The 23,956-nt window shown below is 53.0% G+C and overlaps 8 protein-coding genes across 8 annotated transcripts; 5 read left to right on the forward strand and 3 right to left on the reverse strand.

The window, feature by feature from the left end:
* Positions 1–435: 435 nt before the first annotated feature.
* Z517_07005 (uncharacterized protein) lies at positions 436–2,535 on the reverse strand (the record flags this gene model as incomplete). Its single annotated transcript, XM_013428744.1, has 1 exon — positions 436–2,535. One exon carries the CDS (start codon positions 2,533–2,535, stop codon positions 436–438), a length of 2,100 nt encoding a protein of 699 aa, XP_013284198.1.
* Positions 2,536–5,013: 2,478 nt separating this feature from the next.
* Z517_07006 (uncharacterized protein) lies at positions 5,014–5,424 on the forward strand (the record flags this gene model as incomplete). The annotated part of the gene is made up of 1 exon (XM_013428745.1): positions 5,014–5,424. One exon carries the CDS (start codon positions 5,014–5,016, stop codon positions 5,422–5,424), a length of 411 nt encoding a protein of 136 aa, XP_013284199.1.
* A 327-nt stretch (positions 5,425–5,751) lies between these two features.
* Positions 5,752–6,761, forward strand: Z517_07007 (uncharacterized protein; the record flags this gene model as incomplete). The annotated part of the gene is made up of 6 exons (XM_013428746.1): positions 5,752–5,857; positions 5,915–5,937; positions 5,993–6,030; positions 6,080–6,217; positions 6,271–6,533; positions 6,601–6,761. 6 exons carry the CDS (start codon positions 5,752–5,754, stop codon positions 6,759–6,761), a joined length of 729 nt encoding a protein of 242 aa, XP_013284200.1.
* Positions 6,762–7,550: 789 nt separating this feature from the next.
* On the forward strand, positions 7,551–9,220 carry Z517_07008 (uncharacterized protein; the record flags this gene model as incomplete). Its single annotated transcript, XM_013428747.1, has 4 exons — positions 7,551–7,746; positions 7,811–8,001; positions 8,060–9,025; positions 9,098–9,220. The coding sequence occupies 4 exons, from the start codon at positions 7,551–7,553 to the stop codon at positions 9,218–9,220; spliced, it is 1,476 nt and encodes a 491-aa protein (XP_013284201.1).
* Positions 9,221–9,846: 626 nt separating this feature from the next.
* Z517_07009 (uncharacterized protein) lies at positions 9,847–11,839 on the forward strand (the record flags this gene model as incomplete). Its single annotated transcript, XM_013428748.1, has 4 exons — positions 9,847–9,916; positions 10,035–10,641; positions 10,688–11,753; positions 11,807–11,839. 4 exons carry the CDS (start codon positions 9,847–9,849, stop codon positions 11,837–11,839), a joined length of 1,776 nt encoding a protein of 591 aa, XP_013284202.1.
* A 906-nt stretch (positions 11,840–12,745) lies between these two features.
* On the forward strand, positions 12,746–14,590 carry Z517_07010 (uncharacterized protein; the record flags this gene model as incomplete). Its single annotated transcript, XM_013428749.1, has 1 exon — positions 12,746–14,590. One exon carries the CDS (start codon positions 12,746–12,748, stop codon positions 14,588–14,590), a length of 1,845 nt encoding a protein of 614 aa, XP_013284203.1.
* Positions 14,591–15,392: 802 nt separating this feature from the next.
* Positions 15,393–18,062, reverse strand: Z517_07011 (uncharacterized protein; the record flags this gene model as incomplete). Its single annotated transcript, XM_013428750.1, has 1 exon — positions 15,393–18,062. One exon carries the CDS (start codon positions 18,060–18,062, stop codon positions 15,393–15,395), a length of 2,670 nt encoding a protein of 889 aa, XP_013284204.1.
* A 2,732-nt stretch (positions 18,063–20,794) lies between these two features.
* Positions 20,795–22,918, reverse strand: Z517_07012 (uncharacterized protein; the record flags this gene model as incomplete). The annotated part of the gene is made up of 1 exon (XM_013428751.1): positions 20,795–22,918. The coding sequence occupies one exon, from the start codon at positions 22,916–22,918 to the stop codon at positions 20,795–20,797; it is 2,124 nt and encodes a 707-aa protein (XP_013284205.1).
* Between the last annotated feature and the right edge of the window lie 1,038 nt (positions 22,919–23,956).

Consider the following 23,956-nt stretch of genomic DNA (forward strand, 5'->3'; position numbering starts at 1 on the left):
CATAGCAACATAGCAACATAGCAGCGTATCATGATCATAATCATAACAAGTGTTTGTATCCCTGTACCTCTGTATACCTCTGAATACCCATGTGAGAACCCAAGTACCAAGGCAGGCATGTGGGGGTGCTAGGCAGACATCTGTATCAATCATATCTACATAACTACATACATTCATTCATCCATTCACAGCTCACAGCTCGGCTTGGCTGGTATTTGATGTTCATCTCCTGCCTTGTCTTCTCTCCTCCTCCTCGCCTCAGTATATAGAGTACTGTACCGGCTTCATTCGTGCGTGCATGTATTTGTGTTGCTTTTCTTTCGCGGGGTATATATGTGTATCCATATCCAGTTCCACTTTCCAATGTCCAATTTCCGACAGATACTCGCGTAAAACTCACATTGTACAGTAAGCAAGAGGCACGGTGGGCGTGAGCTACAACTCCTGCTGCTGTTGCTGCTGCTCCGCAACCTCGTGCAATCTTTGCTCCTCAGCCTCGTCGACAAAGTCAAACGGTCCTCCGTAGTTCCTCACCTCGTCGTCCTCCTCGTCCCCGACCCCCATATTCTTGGTGGTCCCTTCTTCCGGCCCGTGCCATTGTCCGTGTTCATCCCACAGTCCGACGCGCGAGTAGAGCCCCGTCTCGGAGCCGCTCATCCAGGCGAACCTGAAGAACTCGGGTTCCAGGGAATCGTCCGTGTCGCCCCGTTCGTGCCGTCTCTTCAACGTCACGCCCTCGGGGTCCCAGTACAGTTCTTCGTCCGTGTATCCGCGCCAGCGCTCGACGTCGTTGATCAGGATGCTCACGCCGTCGACCCCGCTATCTTTGGGCAGTGGCCCCCAGTTGAATGTAATGTTGGAGATGTCTGGCGCCACAACGGCCGTCACATTGGGTGATTTCGCGCCCCACCACGACCCGGGCGAACCGCTGCCGCCACCCCCGTTCGCTTCCCCCAGTGCAGCGGGTGTTTGGATGATGGATGCAAAGCCCCAGCGCGCGATCCCGTTGATGAACAGGCCCAGCAACAATCCCTGGTAGGCTAGACAGGCGCGTGTCTGAGTGAATGTTCCAGGCATAAAAACCATCGCTAAGATGTAATGATGGATCCTCAGTCGCAGGTTGGGTAGTAAGAGGAATATGATCAACGTCAGAGCCATGGCTCCATAGATGGCGAGGTATTTGGGCATGTTGCCCGAGATGCGGATGAAGTGGATTTGCGAAATGACAATGGCCAGGATGATGGTGACAATAAGGGCAAGGGCGAATGGGGCGCCGGGTTGTGCCAGGTCGCGTGGTGTCAGCCGTTCTATGGGAATGAGGGGGGCGAAAGTATAGTTGTTCAGCGCGCCAATGAAACAGAACCCCAAGTACAGCACCGTCTTCTCGATCTGGGCAGTCAGGTCGCGGAGCAGTGGCAGCGCGGCGACGCGATAGAGGATGACAGCGATGAACGACGCGGGAAGGAGACGTTCCACCAGTTTACTGATTGCTTCGTAGACGTTCGCGGTATTGGGTGGGTCCGAGACGAGACCGACGTGGAGAAACATGACCACGAAGGTGCTGAAGAAGAAAACGGCGGGCGAGGTGGTGAAGATGGACAGAACAACCAACGCTACAGCAGTGACCACGAAAAGAGGCCATCGCGAATCCGTGGGGCATGTGGCTTGAGCGGCCGAGAGACGCTGGAAGGTGAATGACCGCGGGAATGTCCCTAGAAAGCTCGTACTCTCAATCCCATTAGCCTTGGTGGATGGGAAGTTTGTGTGAGACCCGATGAGCGTGGCCACTCCGCAACCGCCGGAGGCTTCGGTCACGATGCCCGCGTGAATGGCGGCCTGGCAGATAAAACTGTCTGCTCGGTAGACAGGCATCGAGTCGGGTTCGTCAGGTCTCGGCCCGCCCACGACCAACCCTTGATACCGCAATGACTGGTTCCCAACAATGTGTTCTTCCAGGAGATGAGTGCCTTTGCAATTCGCAGGGCAGCGGAAGGTCAAATGGGCCGACGAGAACGGCCGACACATGTTCCCATTCAATCCGCATCCATTGCCTTCGTTCCAGAAACTGGCCCCGCACCACAGATTACTCGGCTTGCCGTATCCCTTGATGAACCCAGATGTAGAGTGATTCTTGAGCATGAGCGACCACGTAAGAAACCAGCAAACGTAGAGTGCCATGAGCAGGATGACTCGGTGTTTTTTCTTCGGCGCATATCTATCCAACAGTCTAATAGGCGCTTGCTGAATCTTGGGGTATATTGGCTCAATCTTGAGAACTCGGGGAGGAACCGGACCCTTGACCCATGTTACGATTGCCCTGCCCGCCTTTCGCAGAGGTAGGGGCACCCATTTGTACTTGAAGGAATTGGCCGATTCTCGTAACCACACAGGGATCGGGAGCGCAGTCGATGAGGGTGAATCCGGGGTAGACTGGACGTGTAACTCTGGGCTTCGGGCCCCAAGCGCTGTCTCTTCATCCGAGAGAGGTAGAGTCTCGGATGCGGGATCATCTGCGTTGTCGCGATATCCGACCATTGCGGCGGACGAGGGGTATAGGATTCAGAGGGTTCGAAGGTACAGAGGTTAACAATTCCGCAGTAGCTATGCAAGAGAAGACATTGTGATACAAGGCAGAAGAATGGGACCAGAAGCAGGTCAGGGGACACGCAAACAACCCAATGCTAAGAATAAACGAGGCGTGTGACTGAGGATGAGAAGCGAATGAAGCGGGTTGAATGCGCGGCGTGTTGCTGACACTGGCAGAAAGACACCGCCGAGATCATCTGCGGCCTCGGCTGCCACGCACCAGATACTACAGTTATACGCCGCAATTGTACTTCTCCAGCGACACCTAATCGATAATGTATTGTCTTCATGTTGACAACCAACGCCATCACCGCTCCCAAGCAGGTTCGGTACACGATTATGCCTGCTGTCCCTACCAGCCCACGAGGCTGAGCATGACCGGAAGCTTGCGGCAAATGAGGCTGCCAAGAGCAGATCACGACCGAGCCATCCGCTAACTTCTTCAAGTCTGAGATGTCACCAATGTGAGGCTGCTAGCACGTTGACAGCGCGGACACTGCTTTCGTTCAGAAGTATCGAGTGCAATTGTAGTTCTACCTACACAGCATGTTCAAATGTGCACTCTTGGACTTCTACGTAAATGTGGCGAGCTACAAAGTCCCCCTGCCGATCAAGATGCGGTATATTGCCCTTCTTGATGTGAATCTGGCCGTCGACCCGCCTCTTGAAGTCCTTCCATCATTCAAGGTTGTGTCAACAGGACGGTGCGTAGCGGCGCCTCATGTCTCATGTGCTTGCCTCCAAGGTTGTCAAAGTTCTCGTGGGTGTTAGCCATCCATAGACACATATTTGGGAAGTCCTGTTTTTGAGGTTTGGCTGCTCGCCGGAGTGGTAAGCAATGTTTTGCTTGGTGTTGACGGGACCCCCAGTCCAGAACCAGGTAGGACATCTGGAGATAAAGTCACAACTGCTTGTCCATGTCCATGCTTCCACTCCGAGAATGGCCTCATCTTCCAGCCGACCATCTCTGTACTGGATTGACCTGATGAGTTTTTCAGTCATTAGCGATATTGGAAGGATGATTACTCCCTTGCATCGTTGAGATGGACGAGTCACTGGCAGACTCAAGCGAGTATGCGCATGGTTTCACCGTCTTTGCGCCGCTTCCTTGCGGGACCTTACTCTTGTGATGGAGGCTGGCTGAATATGCATTCTGAGTGTAACCCTTGGCTGATCTGCTAGCTCTTAGTTACGGAGACATGAATACCGTGATCCCCAGCCAGTCTTATTATTCGATCGACTGGAGGGAAACTGTAAAAGACGACGCGAGAAGGACCCAAGGGCGGAAGATAAAACCGCAGAGAAGAGGTCACGAGCATAACGGTAGAAAGGACATGGTTACGGACGGGGAACTATGATGATGGAGGAGGTAACGTGGAGGGCCGCAGATGGGGCTGGTCACAGGTGTGAATGTCATTGGGTGAGTCGACGTGGAATGCCGCAGTCTTGCATATTGCAGAGTGTCGACCATGGCGATGATGGAGAAATTGAAAGAGGAGAAGAAGTCCATGTTGGACGCGACCTTCTGCTTTCATACAAGGATGTGGACTTATAGTGACTAGCTGTGCATTGGGTGAGAGGGTACACCAGTGGTGAGTCCTCGAGATAAATAATTAGTCGGATGGAGGCGCTTCCCGCCTACGCGTCTCTTAGCTGCCAAGTCTCCCCCACGCGTCGTCGAGAAAGTGAATGTCCAACCAGTCAAAACCGCACAACCTCGTACAAATCCTGACATGGATCTCCCATGTTGCTTCTACCCGAGTGGTCCACAGCAGCAACGGCTGCTCGTGTTTGCAACCTTCAAGCCACGATTCAAATCCGACCACAGTTCCTGCTGATGGGCCTAGAACACCAACGACTGAAGACAAAACTCGGGTATTGTCTTGGTCATGCCACGAGGTGACCCTTCTCCTACGTAACATCCCACCTACGCTTCCAATAAGTCGCCGGCAAATATTGGTATTGATGTTGTCTGTGATACACGTCATATCACATCCGGAATGGGTGTGGTGCAGCTACACTATCGCAGGCAGCTGTAGCCTAGAACAGATCCTCCTTGCAAACTAGCTACAAATTGAAAAGGATGGTCAGCAAAGGTAAAAAACCTTGCGTATCAGGATCCAACTCGAAGCAGAAGCTCTCCCAAGTTCCCCCAACCGTTGAGACCATCAAACTCAATCAGAAATATCATGCTCGTTGATCGACAGCAGCCCTAGAACAATGTTTACACCAATAGAACCTTGATCCTTTCACTAGGCCATCTTGTGTAACCAACTGGGCCACATGGCGTGAGATCAAATCAGGCTGTCCGTGATGTGCCACGCCGCAAGAGGTGGGAGATACACAACGCAGCCAGCCGGAAGCAGAGAGTCTTCAAATCCCCATGCATCACACGTTACACCAGGTATTCCGGGGAGCAAAGGGAGCATGCAGACAAGGGTTCACAACCGCGACACGAACTGGATAGACTCGGATCTGCGCTTCGCAGAGAAACGCAGAGTATATCCCGAAGCAAACAATGCAAGTCCCTTCAAGAATGACTCTAAATACGTCTTCTCATGGAAGTCTCCATCATTCCTCCTCAATCAATGTCCTCTGAGTTCTCTGTGGCTGATGTCACTCCCAATGGAAGATCATGATCCCCCCACCGAGCCTGATCCTGATCCTGTAGGGTTGATCACACCTTTGCTGTTTACATGGCTCCGGTCGAATACTGATATCGCTTGCCAGGACCCGCCCATAGGCGCCGCGGATGACACTGACTCGGCACTTGGAGATGTGAACCTTCAACCATGTCAAAACAGAGATGGCAAGCTGACATACCACTCAGGAAGATGATCTTCTGTCCACGTCGTCTTTGACTTCAAGTATCTTTGACTACATACAAGAACATGGGAGGACATACAACGCCTACGGCGAGCGAAGTACGTCATTGAAGCACGTATTTACCTGGAACTAATCGTCTTCAGCATATGTCCTGCCCAACGATGAGGTATTGGTGTTTTGCCCCGTTGTCACCTGACAGGTCGGAGACCACGGTGCTGATATCATTGTCTTGACAGATAGAGCTAGATCGTCTAGGTACAGTATCTCGCCCTGGTTCCCTCTCCATCACGGGTTCGCTAACGGTAGGTCTGACTAGACCTCCAACATCATCTGCTCAAGATGACCTTTAACAACAAATTGTCGACCTGTGGGGTGGAAAAGACAAGAGATCTGCACCATGTGCTAGATATCGGCACTGGGACGGGCATCTGGTCCGTCGAGTACGGTAAGGGAATACATCTCCCGGTTCCGAGAAGAGAAGGCGACTGACATGGTGTCAAAGGTGACCTTCATCCGGAAGCCATGGTGAGTTGACGCTGCCGCCATGGAACCCACGTGAGTGACATTTGACAGAGAAAAGGTGCTCGGGGTGGATGTCAGCCCTGTGCAACCGACGTAGTAAGTCTAATCAGACTCCCGGTCTTCGTTTGCTCATTTTGACAAGTAGCGTTCCCCCCAACGTGCGGTTCGAGATCATGGACGTCGGGCAACCATGGGTCTTCGGCTACCAATTCGATTTCATCTTCAGCCGATTCATGACAGGTGCTATCGCAGACTGGAGGCAGTTCATTCGGCAATGCTACGAGTAAGGGCGAGAGCCAAGCTCAAACTTGTCGTTGGTGCTGATCGTTCGCACAGAAACCTTGCCCCGGGAGCGATGCTTGAGGTTCAAGATATATCATTCCATCTCACGTGTGAGGACGGAACCCTTCCCGCGAATTCTGCCTTGGCCAGATGGGCAGCTTATATGCTCGAAGCGAGTAAGCAGCTGGGGTGTCCCCTGGACAGTGTTGAGTCTGTAAGGGGAATTATGATTGAGACGGGCTTCGTCGACGTGGTGGAAACACCCTACATTTGGCCAATGAACCCTTGGAAGAAAGAGTCCACCCTGACCAAGATCGGTGAGCCTGCATCAATCTGGCCCGGATGTGATGGAGCCGAAGATGCTCACGAAGCCGACTTCTGCAGGTATCTGGACTTATCACAACTTCACCACCTCGCTGTCCGGCATCAGCCTGGCACTTTTCACACGAGGTTTAGCGTGGACAGCAGATGAGCTCGAGGCATTTCTGATCGACGTTCGCAAAGACATGAGGAACACGAGGTATCATGCGTTCTGGCCCATGTGAGCAACCCCTCCGTGTTCCGGTGCTGTGACATGGGCGAGACTGACGGGTGAAACATCAGATACTCCATCAGTGGGACAAAGCCCCAATAGCCGATCGGGACGCCAAAATGTTGTACGCCGGCAGATGTGGTTGGCATCCAGCAGGTTTGCTGCTTAGGACTAACACATGTTTGCCGGGTAAGCGAGCTGAAGGACTTGGGGAAAACCTGGCGGTAGGATTTGACTTGTAGGGAGGTAGTAGCAATAACTTTCTGGGCTATATGCAGTCTCGCTGTTCGGTGACGAATAATAGAATCCAGGAAACACCTCAAAGGGCGGGTCCAGACCCAGACAAATCGAGAATGCAGTGAATGTGTGAAACGCAACTTCTCCCCCCGGTTGGTACCCGTGTAGCTTCCCTCTTTTGCCGTGAAGAAGTTGTGGGAACCTGGTGTCAAGATTCGCCGCACCCGCAGGAACCTGGAACCAATGCCACTTCATCCTCACTCGTTACTCACTGCATGGTCACCAACCAACAGACCAACGCTACTGCAACAGACCCGTTTGGGTGCCGCCGTTTGACATCTGCTGTACGACATCTTCCCCCAGACGTGGCTGTCAGTCCTTCCTTATCTCGTCTTTTGCTTCTCACAGTGTGATCCACAGTAGGGAATCGGCACCGTTGCTCATCACGGAGAGCTCCCGCAAAGAAGGGCAAACACGTACGATGCGAGATCCGATCTGAAACTCTCCCCGCGGTGAACACAAGTTGGACATCACATCTATCTCTTGTACTCCCCAGGAAGCAAACATGCTCGCCCTCGCCTACCTTGGTATTGGGCTCGGGGTCTACTTGATCTACTTGTTCGCAAAGACCTTTTACGACTGGTACCGCCTGCGACACATCCCTGGTCCCTTCTCCGCTGGGTTTTCAAAAGGATGGCTGCTCAAACACACTTGGGATGGGTCCATGTACATCGAGTCTGCGGAACAATGCTTCAGATATGGTACAACCTCGTCGAAAGGGGGGGGGGTGCCAAAATTCACTTCTGGCTGACACGTAACTCGTAGGTTCCCTCGTTCGCATCGGACCGAACGACCTCATCACATGTGACCCCGAAATACTCAAGACAATGGGTGCGGCTAGATCTCCGTACCGTCGATCTGACTGGTATGATGCCCTTCGAGTCGATCGTGATAACATTCTCTCCGAGCGAAACGAGGAGAGACATGCGATGCTTCGCGCCAAGATGGCGCCTGGGGTATTTGAATAGAAGCTGTTTTCCAAATTTGGTCGTGGGATGCTGACACTGTCAATAGTATGCTGGCAAAGAGAATCCCACCCTCGAGCAGTCAATCGACGAGTGTATTGCAAAGCTTGTCGACCTCATCGAACGCAACTATCTCTCCACCCCCGAAGAATTCAAACCAATGGATTTTGCACGGAAGGCACAATACTTGACTCTCGACATCCTCTCCACCATTGCCTTTGGAGGAGCATTCGGATACCTTGAGAAGGATGAAGATGTATTCCAGTATATCCAGACAACAGAAAGCTCCATTCCGGCCATGATTTTGTGTGCAGCGTTTCCAGGGTTGTCCAAGGTCTTTCAGTCACCATTGATGAGGTTTCTTATGCCAAAGGATACCGATGCATATGGCCTGGGTAAAATCATGGGAGTGGCAAAGGAGGTGGTAGCTGAGAGATTCCGACCTGGAGCAAAACCACGAATGGACATGCTGGGTTCATTCCTTCGACATGGCCTCTCACAAGAAGACGCCGAAACGGAGACCTTGGTCCAAATCCTCGCCGGTAGCGACACCACAGCATCGGCGATACGTGCGACGATGCTTCATATCCTCACCAACCCGCCGGTTTTGGCAAAAGTTTTGACCGAGCTTTCGTCCGCCAACATCTCCGATCCCATTCAGGACTCGGAGGCCCGCAAATTGCCGTATCTCCAAGCTGTGATCAAAGAAGGCTTGCGCATTCATCCCCCCGTTACGGGGCTCCAGTCCAAGTCTGTGCCGCCTGGGGGAGACACCCTCAACGGGTACTATGTCCCAGGAGGAACGAAGATCGGATATTGTGCATTTGGCCTGTTCCTAGATGAGGGATTGTGGGGCCCCGATGCTAGAGTGTTTCGACCCGAGCGATTCCTGGAGGGGACACCGGAGGAGATCAAGCGCAAGGAGGCTAATGTCGACATGGTATTTGGGTACGGGAGGTCGTCGTGCCTCGGGAAGAGCATTGCGTTCATTGAACTCAACAAGGTCTTCGCGCAGGTAAGTTTGGTGCCAGACTTGCTCTTTGGACGATTGCGTTCCAAAACAGTTTCTGACCTGCCCCTGCTGCAGCTTCTTCGGAATTTCGAGTTCACCATTGTCGACCCCCAGCACCCGTGGAAATCCTTTAGTGCAGGAGTCTTTATTGTAAGCGACATGTGGATGCGGGTTACGAAGAGAGAACCACCAATTTGAGACTGCATCTCCCACGGCATTGCACATCTTGGAAAGCAACGACGGGCGTGATGGACGGTGACATCCAGAACATAATGAATGGCACAGGGTTATTGCTAATGATGGAGAACTGGGAGTTGATGGACTCGACATGCACATACTCACTAGCGGCCTAGAAAATCAATACAGCTGCCCACAAATCATCAGAGCATGACGATGTCCGCATGGTAACAGCACCAGGACTCCCAACATCTCTCGACCGAGACTCGTCCCCAAAGGCGCGGAAGGTCAAGATGCCGAAGAGACGGGGATGCTGAGTAATAAATATACCAGCACCAGCCAGTACCAGGGACGGGGCGCCTAATTGCGCTAGCCTCACTCCAGCAGGCACTGGCGGAACGCGTCTTCCGGTGGTCAATGGACTTTCCTTATCGCTATCGGGGTCGGCAGTCGGGCTCTGGCCGCACGCCATGCCAGTGTCAAATAGTCATCGATCAATGCAACTGGAACTTCTTGATTACAATTCTCCCGCTGGCTGGAGTTTCTGAGTTGTATTTGATTTTGGACATTTGGGTTCTTCTTTGGGTGACTGACTTACCTTGGACAGAACTATCGCTTCAGCCCGACAGCCCCAACACTGTGCAGCCATGGCGACCAGCATTGACAAACCTGCGCCGAAGGACATGTCCCATCTCTATTCGCGGGTCACCAAGCGTCGTGCTGCCAGCCAGATGAAGGCTTTCTATAAATATTTTGCTATTCCCGGGATCGGAAACCTTGCTGGAGGCAAGTTGTCGCTTTGACCTTGAGTCTGTGGCTAGCTGACCGTTACCAGGACTTCCCAACCCAGGATACTTTCCGTATGACACGCTGGAAGCATCCACGGCGCTCCCCGATCGGTTCAAGCCCACGCCCAACAGGCCTGTCGATCCCCCCGCGTCTGAGACTGCAAAGATATGTCTCTCAGAAGCTCCAACAGCCTCGCGCGTTCTTGTTCCCCACGATTCCGCCGAACCAAACCTCCTGCGCAAGATCGACCTGACCACCGCTCTGCAATATGGCACCGCTCAGGGATACCCGCCCCTCTACAGTTTCATACGAGCCTTTGCACGCACAAATCTCCATCCCAATGTGCCTTACAAGGACGGACCAGACGTGATTTTGACCTGTGGCTCTACTGATGGATTTTCGAAGGCGCTTGAATGCTTCAGCAACATCTGGGACGAGGAAAGAGATTGGATTCGAGAACGTGAGGGCATACTATGCGAAGAGTTTGCGTACATGAATGCCATTCAAGCCGCTCGGCCTCGAGGGCTCAATGTGGTCCCAGTGGCCATGGACGACGAAGGAATGGTTGCGTATGGCAAGGGAGGACTGCAGGAAGTCCTGGTGAACTGGGACAAAAACAAGGGCAAGAGACCACATTTGATGTATACAGTGACGTGAGTGCCATCTTGACCACACTATAAACTACACTAACAGGAACAGAATGGGCCAAAACCCAACCTCTGGATTACTGTCACTAAAAAGGCGGAAAGAAATCTATGGCCTGTGTTCAAAATACGACATCATCATCATCGAAGACGATCCGTACTGGTACCTGCAATATCCTTCGGCAAATGAGCTGTCCATGAGAAACAGAGGTCAACTTGTCTCGGAGAACTTCCCCTCGGACAGCTCATACAACTACAACACCGCCTCCGGTGGCAAATCCAGTGGCTTTCCGTTCTTGGATAGTCTTGTCCCTTCATACCTCTCGGTTGATGTGGATGGAAGAGTCGTCCGACTAGATACTTTCAGCAAGACAGTTGCTCCGGGCTGTCGGTTAGGCTGGATCACAGCCCAGCCTGAAGTGATTGAGAGAATCCTGCGTATCACCGAGACAAGCACCCAGCAACCCAGCGGATTCGTTCAGAGTATGATTGCGGAACTCATCATCGGACCCTCCCACGACGGCGATCCCGGTAAAGGAGGTAGCAAGGATGGTAGGGGATGGAAGGCGGACGGCTGGGTTCGATGGCTCGAAGGCTTACGGGGCAATTACGAACGACGAATGCAGATTATGGCGTCGACTCTGGAAGAGGGGAAATATCTGATTCAAGAGTCAAAGCCGAAATCAAACGCCTTTGCGCCTGATGACCTTGAATACGAAGTGGTCCACAAGACGCAGCTATACGATTTTGATTACCCTATGGCTGGCATGTTCCTTTGGTTGCATGCACGATTTGAAACACATCCTCTCTTCAACGAGGTCGACCATCAACGACTTTCCCAAGCGCTTTGGGTGTGGCTTACGACCGAGCCGTACCTTGTTCTGCTGGCCCCTGGAAGCATGTTTTGCCCTACGCCCGAAATCAGAGAGGAGAAAGGTTGGCAATACTACCGACTCTGCTTTGCCGCGGTGGATGATGATGTGGTGCGCAAGCATACCGAAAACATTGTGGTAGCATTCCGGGATTTCTGGGTCATCGACGATGTCAAGGTGATTGACAAGCTTCTGGAAGATGACGAGGATGTACAGAGGAGATTCGCTGAACTGGCGATGCAAAACCAGGTGAGTGTTTTCTGCTGGTTTCGATAATAGTGGTGCTAACGAAGCTGTCACAGGGGGCATTTGCGGTGAATCCGATCATGTGTTGATGAATATGAAATGAGACGTGGCCATGTTGATATAAGACTCTGCATGATGTACGACACTTTTGTTGGAGGAATGGATATTCGCTACCTAGAGAATTCGGGTATAGAGCTATGAGCCATATATCAAGTTCAAGAAAGACAATGTGGAAGTTGGCAAGGAAAGTAAGATGTATGGGCGCATGCTGGGGTGGTGATGAGCCCTGCTACTACCGAGTGGCTGCGGATGGTGATTTGTCTACATACTCGTACTTCCTTTCTTCGTACTAGGATTTGCTTGGCGACTGCAATCCACTGAAAAGCTCCCCCCTTGTAAGATGATCATCATCATGTCTCCATTTCCGATCATCTCCAATTGATCTCCCCTCGTGCTCTTGTCAGCCCAACGACCCTCATATCTTGTGTCGTGTGCCCAGCCGCCATCCAAGGAGCTAGAACAACGCCTTGCTACCTTACAAGCTTTGCCCGAGCTCAAGCTCCGGAGCAAGTTGCTCTGGGGCTGCTGGTAAGCTTCAAGTTGTGGTCCAGTTCAGCCACTAATGATCCAGGCCTCGATCATGCCCTCTTTCAGCCTGGCAACCTATGAGCCTTTCCATCCTCACACCATCCATCTGACCTGGCACTCTGGGTTCCTTCGTCTTTCCTCTCCCGCATCCGGCAGGGCTATGCTGCGGCTACCTGCAGTAGCAGCTCCGATGGCCTTATGCACCTCCACTACCTACCACCTTGGACCTTAGGAGGATGAAGCGAGCACCACTCTGCAGCTCCTGCATATCTTATACCACAGCAAGATAAAAGTCCCGGCCGCCCCATTCTTCCTGCCTCGCCCACAAGGTGAGATTGTTCATATTGTCGTGAAGCTATTGTCGCTTGTTCTTTGGAAGTCATCTGGGCTCTCTCGAGGTGTCCGCCATGCTGCTCACTTCGCTAATTGCCCTCGCCGCGTTCTTGGAGCCTTCTTGTTCATGCGACGACCATGATTGGACATCTCCGGTCCTGGGAGGCTATGTCGACCACGACTTGATGAAAAGACATGACCTGGCCAAACGGATCCAGCCAGCCGCTCTTCCTACCCCGCCGCAACAGATCAAGGACTTGCACTGGGGTCAGGTCAATTTCCTTCACACCACGGATACCCACGGCTGGCTCGCGGGCCACCTGCTGGATGACAATTACAGTGCCGACTATGGCGATTTTGCCGACTTTGTGCAGAAGATGAAGGCCAAGGCGGATGTGCTGGGCGTCGACCTACTCCTCATCGACTCGGGGGACTTACATGACGGTACTGGGTTCGGAGATGCGACGAAGCCCAACGGGAAGCTCACCCTGCCCATATTCAAAAAACTACCGTACGATTTGCTGTCAATTGGCAACCATGAACTCTACACGACAGAAATCGCCAATGACACATATCACAACTTTGCTCCAAACTGGGCCGGCCGCTACATCACCTCGAATGTCGAGTTCAATCTCACTGGCAGCCCCACGCCCTTCTCCGATCGCTATGCGTATTGGAAGACGAAGATGGGCGTCCGCATCATGTCCTTTGCCTTTCTTTTCAATTTCACCGGTAATAGTAATGCAACCATTGTGACCCCGGTTGGTGATGCTGTCAAACAATCTTGGTTCCAGGAACAGGTCAAGAGGACCGACATCGACATGTTTCTGGTCGCGGGACATATCACTCTTCGGAACTCTCCAGAATGGGGGCTGATCTACGCGGCCATTCGCCAACATCATCCTACCATTCCCATCCAGATCTTTGGGGGTCATCGACATGTGCGTGACGCCGTGGTCTTTGATGCGTCGGCCGTGGGTGTTGCTTCGGGGAGATATTGCGAGACAGTGGGTTGGGTTTCGGTCAACGGTCTGCCTAGCGCTGTCACCAAAGCTAAGTCGCCCATGGGAAATGCCACCAAAATCACCCAGAAACCCTCGGACGTGCCTGGGGTCAAGGCCAATCCCAACTCCACCTTGTCCTACTCGAGACAATATCTTGACTTTAACCGTTACAGTTTTGAATTCCACACCAACACCAACGAGCAGACATTCAATTCCAGCCTGGGTGTGACGATCAGCAAGAACATCACCGCGGCGGTGAACAGTCTGCCAGTGTTGACCAACAAACTCGGCTGCTGCCCGGATAACTACTATCTCGACCGGTTCCCCATCAGCTCGAATCAAAGTCTATTCAACTACCTCACGAATGTTGTCTTTCCTGCGGTCGTGGTGGCTCCTAACCGTACCGATCAGCCGCGTATCATCCTCACCAACACTGGTGGTTTCCGCTACGACTTGCTGAAGGGACCATTTACCATCGACAATGCCTATCAGACGAATCCGTATCAAAACTTTTGGCTGCGCATGACTGCCCCTTGGTCCTCGGCAAAGAACTTGCTCTCGAATATGCAGACCGACAAAGTCTTCAAACGCGCCCCGCTGCCTGTCAATGCCACCACCTTGATTAAGACACCAGGCTATGTCACCAAGGACGACTTTGGCAACGACGGGGACAATATCGTGCACATCAACCAGGGCTTCTCTTCTTCTCCACATTATGTGCAAGCCAATGTCAGTGTTGGAGCCAACACCTCGGATTCGACGCTGGTCGATGTCTACGTCACGAGTTTCTTTTCGGCGGCGGCGGGGAAGTACTTGAGCGGCAACACCAGTGACTGGGTCAGTGCAGATGGAAACTTTTCGAGCTTTGACACGTTGCCCCGAATGGCACAGCTACATTGGAGTCAGGATTGTTGAGACTGATGTGTAGACGGAGTGCTGCGCGAGATGAGTTGAGTACACTCGTTTATGAGCGATGGCCGCAGTTAATTACTAGAGGCTAGAGAAGCCAGAGAAGATAGATAATAAATGTATACACGCACGTCAATGTTCCCAAGCTTGCACGTCCCACAAAGTATCGATGTGGACTTTGGGCTGATGGAGAATGACAGAATCTGGAGAGCTAATAGCACGAATGGAAGGCAATACGTTGACATTAACCAACACGAGAAACGTATACCTATGTGAAATATATATCACACAGAAAGACAGAAAAGCATGCCCAACCCCTCGCACAAAAATAGGAGATTTTCCGTCTGTCACATTATCAACTTTGTCAATTTGCATTTGCCTTTTTTTGCCGTTTGCCCGTTTGTCCATTATTCCAATAACTTTTTCTTCCCTTCCGATCGATAACTTTTCTTTTCTTTTTCGTGGCCATGTAAATATCAAAAAAAGGGTGATCAAGCAAAGCCAAGCCCGTGATTATTACCGGTGTCGTGCATGTATCATACTTGTTTGGGTCTTTCTTTCTTTTTTTTTTTTTTTTTTCCTTGTCGAAGGGAGGTCGGGAGGGAGGTCTCGGGATGTCCTAACCTGACCTGGCCGGACCTGGCCTCGTCGTGACCACACATATGTATCGTTGTCGGGACTTGTGCCTCAAATCAGATTAAGTCAAGTCAGGTCAGGTCAAGTACTCTCTGAGCTGTGTGTGTGTGTGTCAGGTGTCTTGTCTTGTCTCGTCTTGTGGCCTGTCCTGTCCTAGCGAAAGCGAAGGAGCTTACGCCTGTCCTTTCGCTTGAGCTTGACCATGCTGCTGCGCCGGAGGCGGCGCACAGGACCCGCCAGCCCCGACGGTCCAGACGGCCGAGTTGAACTCTGAAAAGACGCGCTCGATCTGCCACCCGTCGGCCGCGCCGGTGGGGTTGACCGTGTGGAGGATATTGATGCCTTTTACGGGAACACCGGCGCGGGCACCCGCACCCGCACCAGTGTTGGCGAGGACGGCCTCCCACCGGAACGCGATGACGTCGCAGGTCACGGCGTCGATGGACAGCACGTCGAACGTGACGGGCGGTTGCGCGCCCTGGCCCTGGCCCTGGCCCTGCTGAAAGGCGCGTTTGCTCGCGAATGCCGCGCCGCCCAACGGCTTGCCGGCCAAGAAGTTGATCGAGTCCGACGTGTCGGTGAAGGAGGGGGAGAGGAGTTTCTCGGCCGTCGCGTCGTCGTAGGCGTTCAGGAGGGAGGCGAAGCTGTCGACCACGCTGGAGGCCGCGGCGTGGCTGAGGCATGTCGTGCTGCTGTGGGAGCTGGTGGAGGTGGAGGTTGTTGTGGTGGTGGCAGCGACGGCGGCGGTGGTGGTCGTGGTCGTCGTGTGGCTGTACGTGTGTGCTTCGTCCGCAACCCAGTTATTCCAGTTTGCAGGGTCCGAAGTCGTCGAGGTCGTGTGTCCGTCGTGGACACTCCGGTCCTTGTGGTTCACTGTGCTCGTGGTAATGCTTGTAGAGGTCGCGTGTGCGCCGTCCACGATCCAGTCATTCCAGTTCGCTGGGTCGGCGATCGTGGTCGTCGAGGTCGTGGTCTTGGAGGTCTCGTGCGCGTCCACACTCTTGTCGTTGGCTGACGTGGTGCTCGTGTGTGCGTCGTTCACAATCCAGTTGTTCCAGTTGGCAGGATCCGTGATGGCGGTTGTGGCCGTCGTCGTCGTAGAAGTCGTGTGCGCGTCGATGCTCTTGTGGTTCGTCGTGGTCGTGGTCGTGTGTTCGCCGTCCAAAATCCAGTTATTCCAGATCGCTGGATCAGCAGCCGCGGTTGTAGTTGTCGAGGTCTCGTGTGGCTCCACAGACTTTTGGCTCGCCGTGCTCGCTGTGCTCGTGGTGTGTGCGTCGTCTAGAACCCAGTCGTTCCACTTCGCAGGGTCCGTGGTGGTGGTCGTGGTTGTGGCCTTGGTCGAGGAGGTCGTATGTGCGCTGTCAACACTCTTATGGTTCGCCGAGGTGGTGCTTGCGTGCTCGCCGTCAACAACCCAGTTATTCCAATCCGCAGGGTCCGTGGTCCTGGTTGTGGTCGTAGACGTTTCGTATGCGTCCACAGACTTGTGGGTCACTGTGGTGGTGGTGGACGTGTGTTCGCCGTCGACAACCCAATTGTTCCAGTTGGCAGGATCCGCGGTCGTGGTTTTTGCAGCCTCTGCTGTGGCGTGAGAGCGAGTGCTGGTTGTAGTTGTGCCGTGGCTGTCCTTAGCGCTGTGGGAGGTTGCATCGACGCTCTGAGACTTGTACGGGTCTGCGCCGTCGACAACCCAGTTGCTCCACTCGGCTATGGTCGTGGTGGTAGAGGTCGTGTGTGCCCCATCCACAGCCCGACTATTGTGGTGCGCTGTGGTCGTACTCGTGGTTTCCGCAGCCTCCACCCCGGCGAAAGAGCGAGTGCCAGTGATGGATTCGCCGTGGGAAGCTGGGTCGGTGCCCTGAGCCTTGTGCGCGTCGACGCTGTCCGCAACCCAGTCGTTCCAGTTCGCTGCGGTCGTGGTCGCGGAGGTTGTGTGCGAGCCGTCCACAACGTGAATGTTATGATTTGCTGCGGTCGTGGTTGCGGTTGTAGCCGCCACTGCGAAAGAGCGAGTGCTTGTAGTGGATGCACCGTGGGGATCGTTGCCGCTGTGCGAGGCTGCAGCGATGTCCGAGTTGATGCTCTCAACTAAACCCCAGATGTCCCAGTCGTTGCGGTTGGCGGTGGTCGTGGAGGCCGTATGTGTGCCTTCCACATGCCGGTTGTTGTTGTTGGTCGTCGTAGTGGTGATCGTGGTCGTCGCAGCCCTCACCGGAGTGGCACTGCTAGGGTCATTGACGTGTGCGTGAGTGCTCTCAGCCTTGTATGTGTGTGCGTCTTCGACGGCCCAGGTGTTCCAGATTGCTGTGGTCGTGGTCGTGGATGCGCGGTGGGCGTGGCTGTCGCTGTTGCCACGGCTGGATGCTGGATCGATGCTTTGAGGCCTGTATGTATGTGTGCCTTCTGCAGCCCGGTAGATGCTGCTCGCCAGAGTCGTGGCCGTAGTCCTGGTGTTCGCAGCCACCACCGCAGCGGCTGCGCTGGTGGAGTGAGATGCGCCGTGGCTCTCGTTGCGGCCACCGTGGGAGGCCGCGTCGATGCTCTGAGTTTGATGTGTGGGTGCACCATCTACACTCCAGTCATTCCAGTTCGCTGTGGCCGAGGCCGTGGTTGTAGTCGTGGTCGTGGTCGTAGCCCTGTCCGCGACGATGGCGCGAGTGCTAGTGCCACTGGTGGATGCGCCGTGGCTGTCTCCACCATGGGAGGCAGCGTCGATGCTCTGAGGCTTGTCTGAGTAGTCGTAAGGTGGGAACGGGCGTCCGTACCAAGGTCCCTGGGGGATGGCAAGGGTGACGCCCGCGACAGCCGAGAAGGCGGCGACGGTGCTGGAGAACTTCATTATGTTTTGTGTTTTTGTATCTTGTGTCTGTGAGTAACTTAAGGAGTGACTGAGGGGTAGGATTTAGAAGGGGAAATGAATGACTGTGGTCAGTATGAACGAACGAACGAATGAACGAATGAATGGCCTCGTTGCCGAGTCAAAGGAGTGTGAAGAAACTGAAACTGTCGATTGCTGGATAGAACTGACTGAACGATGCGAGAGGACACAGACCTTTTATACACATCCATCCATCCATTGATGAAGAGGCATGTGTGTATGTCTGTGTGTATGGACCTACCTATGGACGCGATATACAAACACAGATAGACACAAACACGCTCTATACAGAAGTCGTTAAGATTAAAACTGGCAATAAATCGAGCCACCGCATGTCCACTTGTTGGGAACCGTGATTGTAATCTGTGTGTCTGATATGGAAGATGCAATAGAATGGAAAGGGAGCCGGGGTTGGACGGGGTGGTGGAGGAAAAACATGACGGAAATCATGTGTCTTGTTTCTGGGAATCTGGCCAGAGTCTGTCATTGTATTGTGGTGGCGGAAATGAAAGTCCGTTCTCTCGTCCTTCTTCCTCCACAAGGGACGAGGACGAGGGGATTGCAGATTGCAGATTGTCAGTCCCACGGGGATTCTGCTTCGTTGGTGTCAACTGCTACTGCTTGCCGGTGATGATGGCAGTGTAGAATATACCAGCCCTAAGACCGAAGCCAATGCCGATGCTACTGCCTGGTACACTGGCCGTTACCGAAGCCCGGTCAATCATTCGGAGAGTGAGTAGGCGGGTGATTGAGAAGATCGCTCCCGAGGAGATTCCTCCATGCCCAAAATCTCATCATCGTAATCACCACTGTCAATATCGCAAGCATCGTCGTGGAGTAGAACGCGTGAGACAGCCATGACGGTAAACAACTCCGTGCTCGGTACACGATCCTACGAGAAGTGATGTGCAGTGGCGAGGATGTTTGTACTCATGGATGGCGGAGACGTTTCTTGCGGACATAACTGTGTGAAGTGAAAGTATTGAATGTACGGTAGAATGAAAGGAGAAAAGGAAAAAAGTAGGGGAGGAAGCGGATCCCGCAAAAGCCAAGCGCCACAAACGCCACAAATCACCGGTCCAGGGACGCCCTGTCCGAATAATTGTCCGATGAATAATGGAAAAAGGAAGGGTTGAATGAAACTCGAGAACGTAGTATTTCTCCAAGGGGCGTATCAAGAGAGGGTGATGGCATAGGGAAATATCCAAGCAGGTCTCTGGGTAAGTAAGTGAATATGCATGTTCGATTACTTCCTCGTCTTCGTCTCGTGTCGTCCTTGTAGGGTCCGCACAAGCTTTGTCCGCTTCCTTTGGCGAATCTCTCTCCCTCCGTGGCCGTCTCCATTGAGGTTGTCATGGATTTCCTTATTGGCATGTTCAGTATCGTTAATGGCCACCCCTGACTATTTAGGGTTAGTTTGGTACAAGTCAGGTGGAGCCCCGGAGGTTAGTGTCTTGCTACCGACTGCATAGTGGGTCACCCGACTACGGATCGCCACCTCACTTCTCCGTCATATACGACGAGACTGAGTATATAGGGATCAAGTAATACCTTGGAGGAAAACAGATGAAGCTGGTGCGCGGGAAAACCTCCGAGATGATTGTGTTTTAAGTTGGAGACGCGTTGTTATTGTTTCTTATAGGGCAGATGAAAATCCCCATGCTCGATACTCGTGCGTGAAGGAGATGGAATATGGAATTTCCCAGGCTTGAGAGGGCAATTGATGATCCATAATGCCTATACCTTGGGAGTCACGCAATCAAACTGCCCCTTGACGAGAAAAAGGTAGGGTTCATGCGAGCCCCCTCTCTAGTGTTCCTGAGACCTATTGACCGGAACGATGGTAAGGCACTTCACTATACGGAGAGCGAGAGCGAGAAGGACGACGGGGAAAGCCCTTCCTGACGAATATATGTATATACATACATTTTTGGTACAAGTGCTCGGTACTCAGTCCCTAGTCTTCAATCATCGTAGGAGCGAACGAAGCTAGCGCGGCACCGCCGGATACACCAGCACAAGCGAGAAAGATCTGCGCCAGCCTTACAGGTGGAGGAAGAGTGGGAAGATCGCGGAACACGGAAAGGAGAAAGGAAAAGCGCCACTACACTCCATTGTTTGTACTCGGTACATACATCCTCGTGACTCCGTCCAGCACCCGTCGAGTCGCATAATCATCACTGGCGCCCACACCAAATTTCTCATATCCAATCAATGTAGAAATGTGGCAAACGTCCAAACCCCATGAAATGTCCCCGGAAGATCCCAATCCCTTGTGGCGTGAAGAAAAGAAAGAAAAGAAAGCGAGATTGTGAGAATGAGTGAGTGAAGGAAACAAAGACGAGAGGGGAGAGAGAAAAGTCGTCGTCCGCAGTGCGCCTTGAATCTTCCTTCTTCCATTTTTCCTTCGCTTTCCCAGTTCGCAGAAACATGCAATCAAAAGACTCAAAAGTGGCCATGGGCGACTTGCAGCGGTGCCAATTGATCTCCGCCCCCTCCGAAAGATCATGAAGAAATGCTTTGCTTAGGAGTCCGAATCTTGGTTGTCAAGAAACACAAGTCATGTAATAAAAAGTCAACTACCTAGAGAAAACACTCCTGGGGGTATTATCTGTTGCTTGTGCCCATAGGTCGCTTCCCCCTTTTCCTGAAAAATCCCAAACTACACCCCCATCAACATACATCATCTCCTACTAGTTCCGATGATATCGGTGCCTCTTGACCCGGTTCCTTGAAGAAAACACCGTGCTGGAAGGATACGTCGCTGTTGTTGTGCTTGGTTCTTCAACTGCAGCCGGAGCCGTGGTCGATGCGACTACAGGATCCGCCGATGTCGTAGGATCACTAACATCCGGCGGTCCTGATGCCCCTGTAGCTGCAGCTGGAGCTGTCGGAGATGACGTCGTTGGTACTGCTGATGAGGAAGACGGCGGAGGTACGGGTATCTCGAAATCAGCAAGTGTCGGTGCTGCTGGAGCGGGCACGGTCGAAGTGGTCACAGGCTCAGTGCTGGAGGTGGTTTGTGTTGGTGCTCCAGCAGCTCCTCCGCTATAGTCAATTGGGCTGCCGGCTTCGTCCGGCCGAGTCAGGTTGGTTGATGGCGGGCTATACGTGATGTTGGAGGGAGCACTCCAAGTTGGAAGACCAGTGCTATTGCTGTGTCCGCCCGAGGTTCCATTCACAGCAGTCCAATTGCCGCCGCCCATACCCATTCTGATGTTGTCGATATCAAGAATTGGTGAGGCAGTCTGAACGCCAGAGCAGCTAAACACCAGAGAGAATGTGCTCGCCGATGATGTGACTTGGAATTCTTTGCCGGTCATTGTCCAGGTGCTGGCGGCCGAGAGAGATCCCAATGTTGCCAGTGTTCCTTCATCGTTCGAAACTGTCAACTTGCATTCATCCGGTGTAACGCCAGAAGAGGGAACCCTATACGCGAAAGAATACCAATACGATCCACTCGTGGCGGGAGCGGCAAGAGTCTGCGACAAAGTGGCAGTCACATCTTCGGAAGTGGGCTCAAAGCGAGCAAATCCTTTGCCGTCATATGCCGAGTCAGGGGACAAGATATCGCGGATGCGCCTAGCAGATGTCGACGACTCCGAGGCACTTCCCCAGACAATATCCACTTCGTCAAGGTTCCACCCTGTGCCCGAGCATTCGAACGATGGGTTCTCCAGAAGTTGCGAAGGGGCCGTGGCACTGCATCCAGAGGAACTGCCGGCGGGATACGTCGAGTTACCACCTCCTGCCGTCGAATTGGTCGAATTTGTATGGGGGATCGTGTAGTTCAACGGAGCCGTCCCATTACTGGCCCAGTCTGTCCAGTTACCACTGCCTGTGCCATTGTAAGCCCAGGTCGAAGTCGTCGTAGGCGCCACAGGAGAGGCCGTGGTTGATGTCGATCCTGACGTGTAGCTTGTAGCCGTTGGTGACACATACAATATCGACGTTGTGGTCGAACCTCTGCCGTCAGTCACGTTCCACGGGATTGTGCCATTCCAGTCGGTCCAGTTCGACGAAGGATATGAGCCGTTATAGGCTGGAATCGTTGGATATCCTGCAACGGAAGTGGTGGACGAGGTAGGTTGCAGAGAAGTAGCATCGACGGAAAGAACGGAGGAAGTGGTTGTCTGCGGTGCAACAAATCTTGAGGACGAGCTATAAGTCAAGTTAGACAGCCAGTCGGACCAATTGCCCGTTCCATTGTAGGCCGGGAATGTTGGATAGCTTGCTTGCGAGCTCGAGGTCGTAGATACAATCCCAGAGCTCGTAGTTCTAGTCCAATCTAGCCACTGTGACTCGGTCCAACTCCCGGTCGGATAAGCTCTGACTGAACTCGTAGTGGTTGCGATCGAGGATGATGTTGTTTGACCGTCAACATACAGCGTACTTGTTCGGGTGACAGTCAAATTCCAGTCTAGCCACGCGCTCTCGTTGTGACCTGTCCAATTACCTGTCGTGGGATATGCGAAACTGGAGCTCGTGGTTGTGCTTAAAGAGGAGCTCAGGCTTGTAGTTGCGGCATCGACCGGCAAGGCAGAGGTAGTCTGTGTCTTCGAGAAGGACGTCAGATTCCAGTCTAGCCAGATGGAGTTCGAGTCGTTAAAGCCAGGGTAACCAAAAGTCGAGCTGGTCGTGGTTGGGGATAGGGAAGAGCTCGAGGTTGTGGCAGTAGATACAGCCTCGATTGGCAACGACGAAGTCCTTGACGTTAGATTCCAATCAAGCCAGATAGAATTTGAATCATTCAAGCCGGGGTAGCCCGGATATGTAGCGATGGAGGTCGTCGACGAAACTGAACTTGTTGTGGTCATAGCATCAACCGGCAATTCCGAAGAGCTCGTCGGGTTTACGGACGTTGTTGTTGCTGCCCAGTCTTCCCAAGAGCCATTGCCGCTGTGCGACGGCCAAGTTGAGCCATATGGTCTAGAACTCTGAGTCGAAGTGGCGGCGACCAAAGAGCTTGTGGTTTCGGCGTCCACTGAGACTGCACTGGAGGTGGATGAAATCGTTCGTGTCCAGTCCAACCACACGCTCCCATTCTCGGAAGGCCAAGCGGAATAACTAGGCCTTGAGCTTGTCGTACTCAAGAAAGAGGTTGTGGCATCGGCGACACTGAGAATGCTGGAAGTAGAACTCGACGTTGAGATCGTGCGCGTCCAGTCTAACCACGCGCTTCCATTCTCTGAAGGCCACGCGGAATAGCTGGGCCTTGAGCTTGTCGTACTGAGAGGCGAATTTGTAGTCGCGTCCGCAACACTAAGAACGCTTGAGGATGTCGAAGCTGATGTCGAAATCGTTCGCGTCCAGTCTTGCCACGCGCTTCCATTCTCTGACGGCCAGGCAGAATAACTAGGTCGTGAGCTTGTCGTACCAAGTGGCGAATTTGTAGTCGCATCCGCAACGCTAAGAATGCTCGAGGTTGAAGTTGAAATCGAAACTGTTCGTGTCCAGTCTAACCAAGCACTGCCACTCTCTGAAGGCCAGGCGGAATAATTAGGTCTGGAACTTGTCGTACTTAAAGAGGTTGTGGTATCCGCGACACTAAGAACACTTGAGGTTGATGAAGTTGAAATCGTCCGTGTCCAGTCTAGCCAGGCGCTACCACTCTCTGAGGGCCAAGAGTAATTAGGTCTCGAACTTGTCGTACTTGAGGAAGAGGTTATGGCATCCGCGACACCAAGAACACTCGACGTTGATGAAGTTGAGACTGTCCGTGTCCAATCCAGCCAGGCACTACCACTCTCTGACGGCCAGGCGGAATATCCAGGTCTAGAACTGGTCGTGGCATCCGCAACGCTAAGAAGGCTTGACGTTGAAGTTGAGACTGTTCGTGTCCAGTCCAGCCAGGC

The sequence above is a fragment of the Fonsecaea pedrosoi genome, assembly GCF_000835455.1.
Source record: "Fonsecaea pedrosoi CBS 271.37 unplaced genomic scaffold supercont1.4, whole genome shotgun sequence".
Taxonomy (NCBI): domain Eukaryota; kingdom Fungi; phylum Ascomycota; class Eurotiomycetes; order Chaetothyriales; family Herpotrichiellaceae; genus Fonsecaea; species Fonsecaea pedrosoi.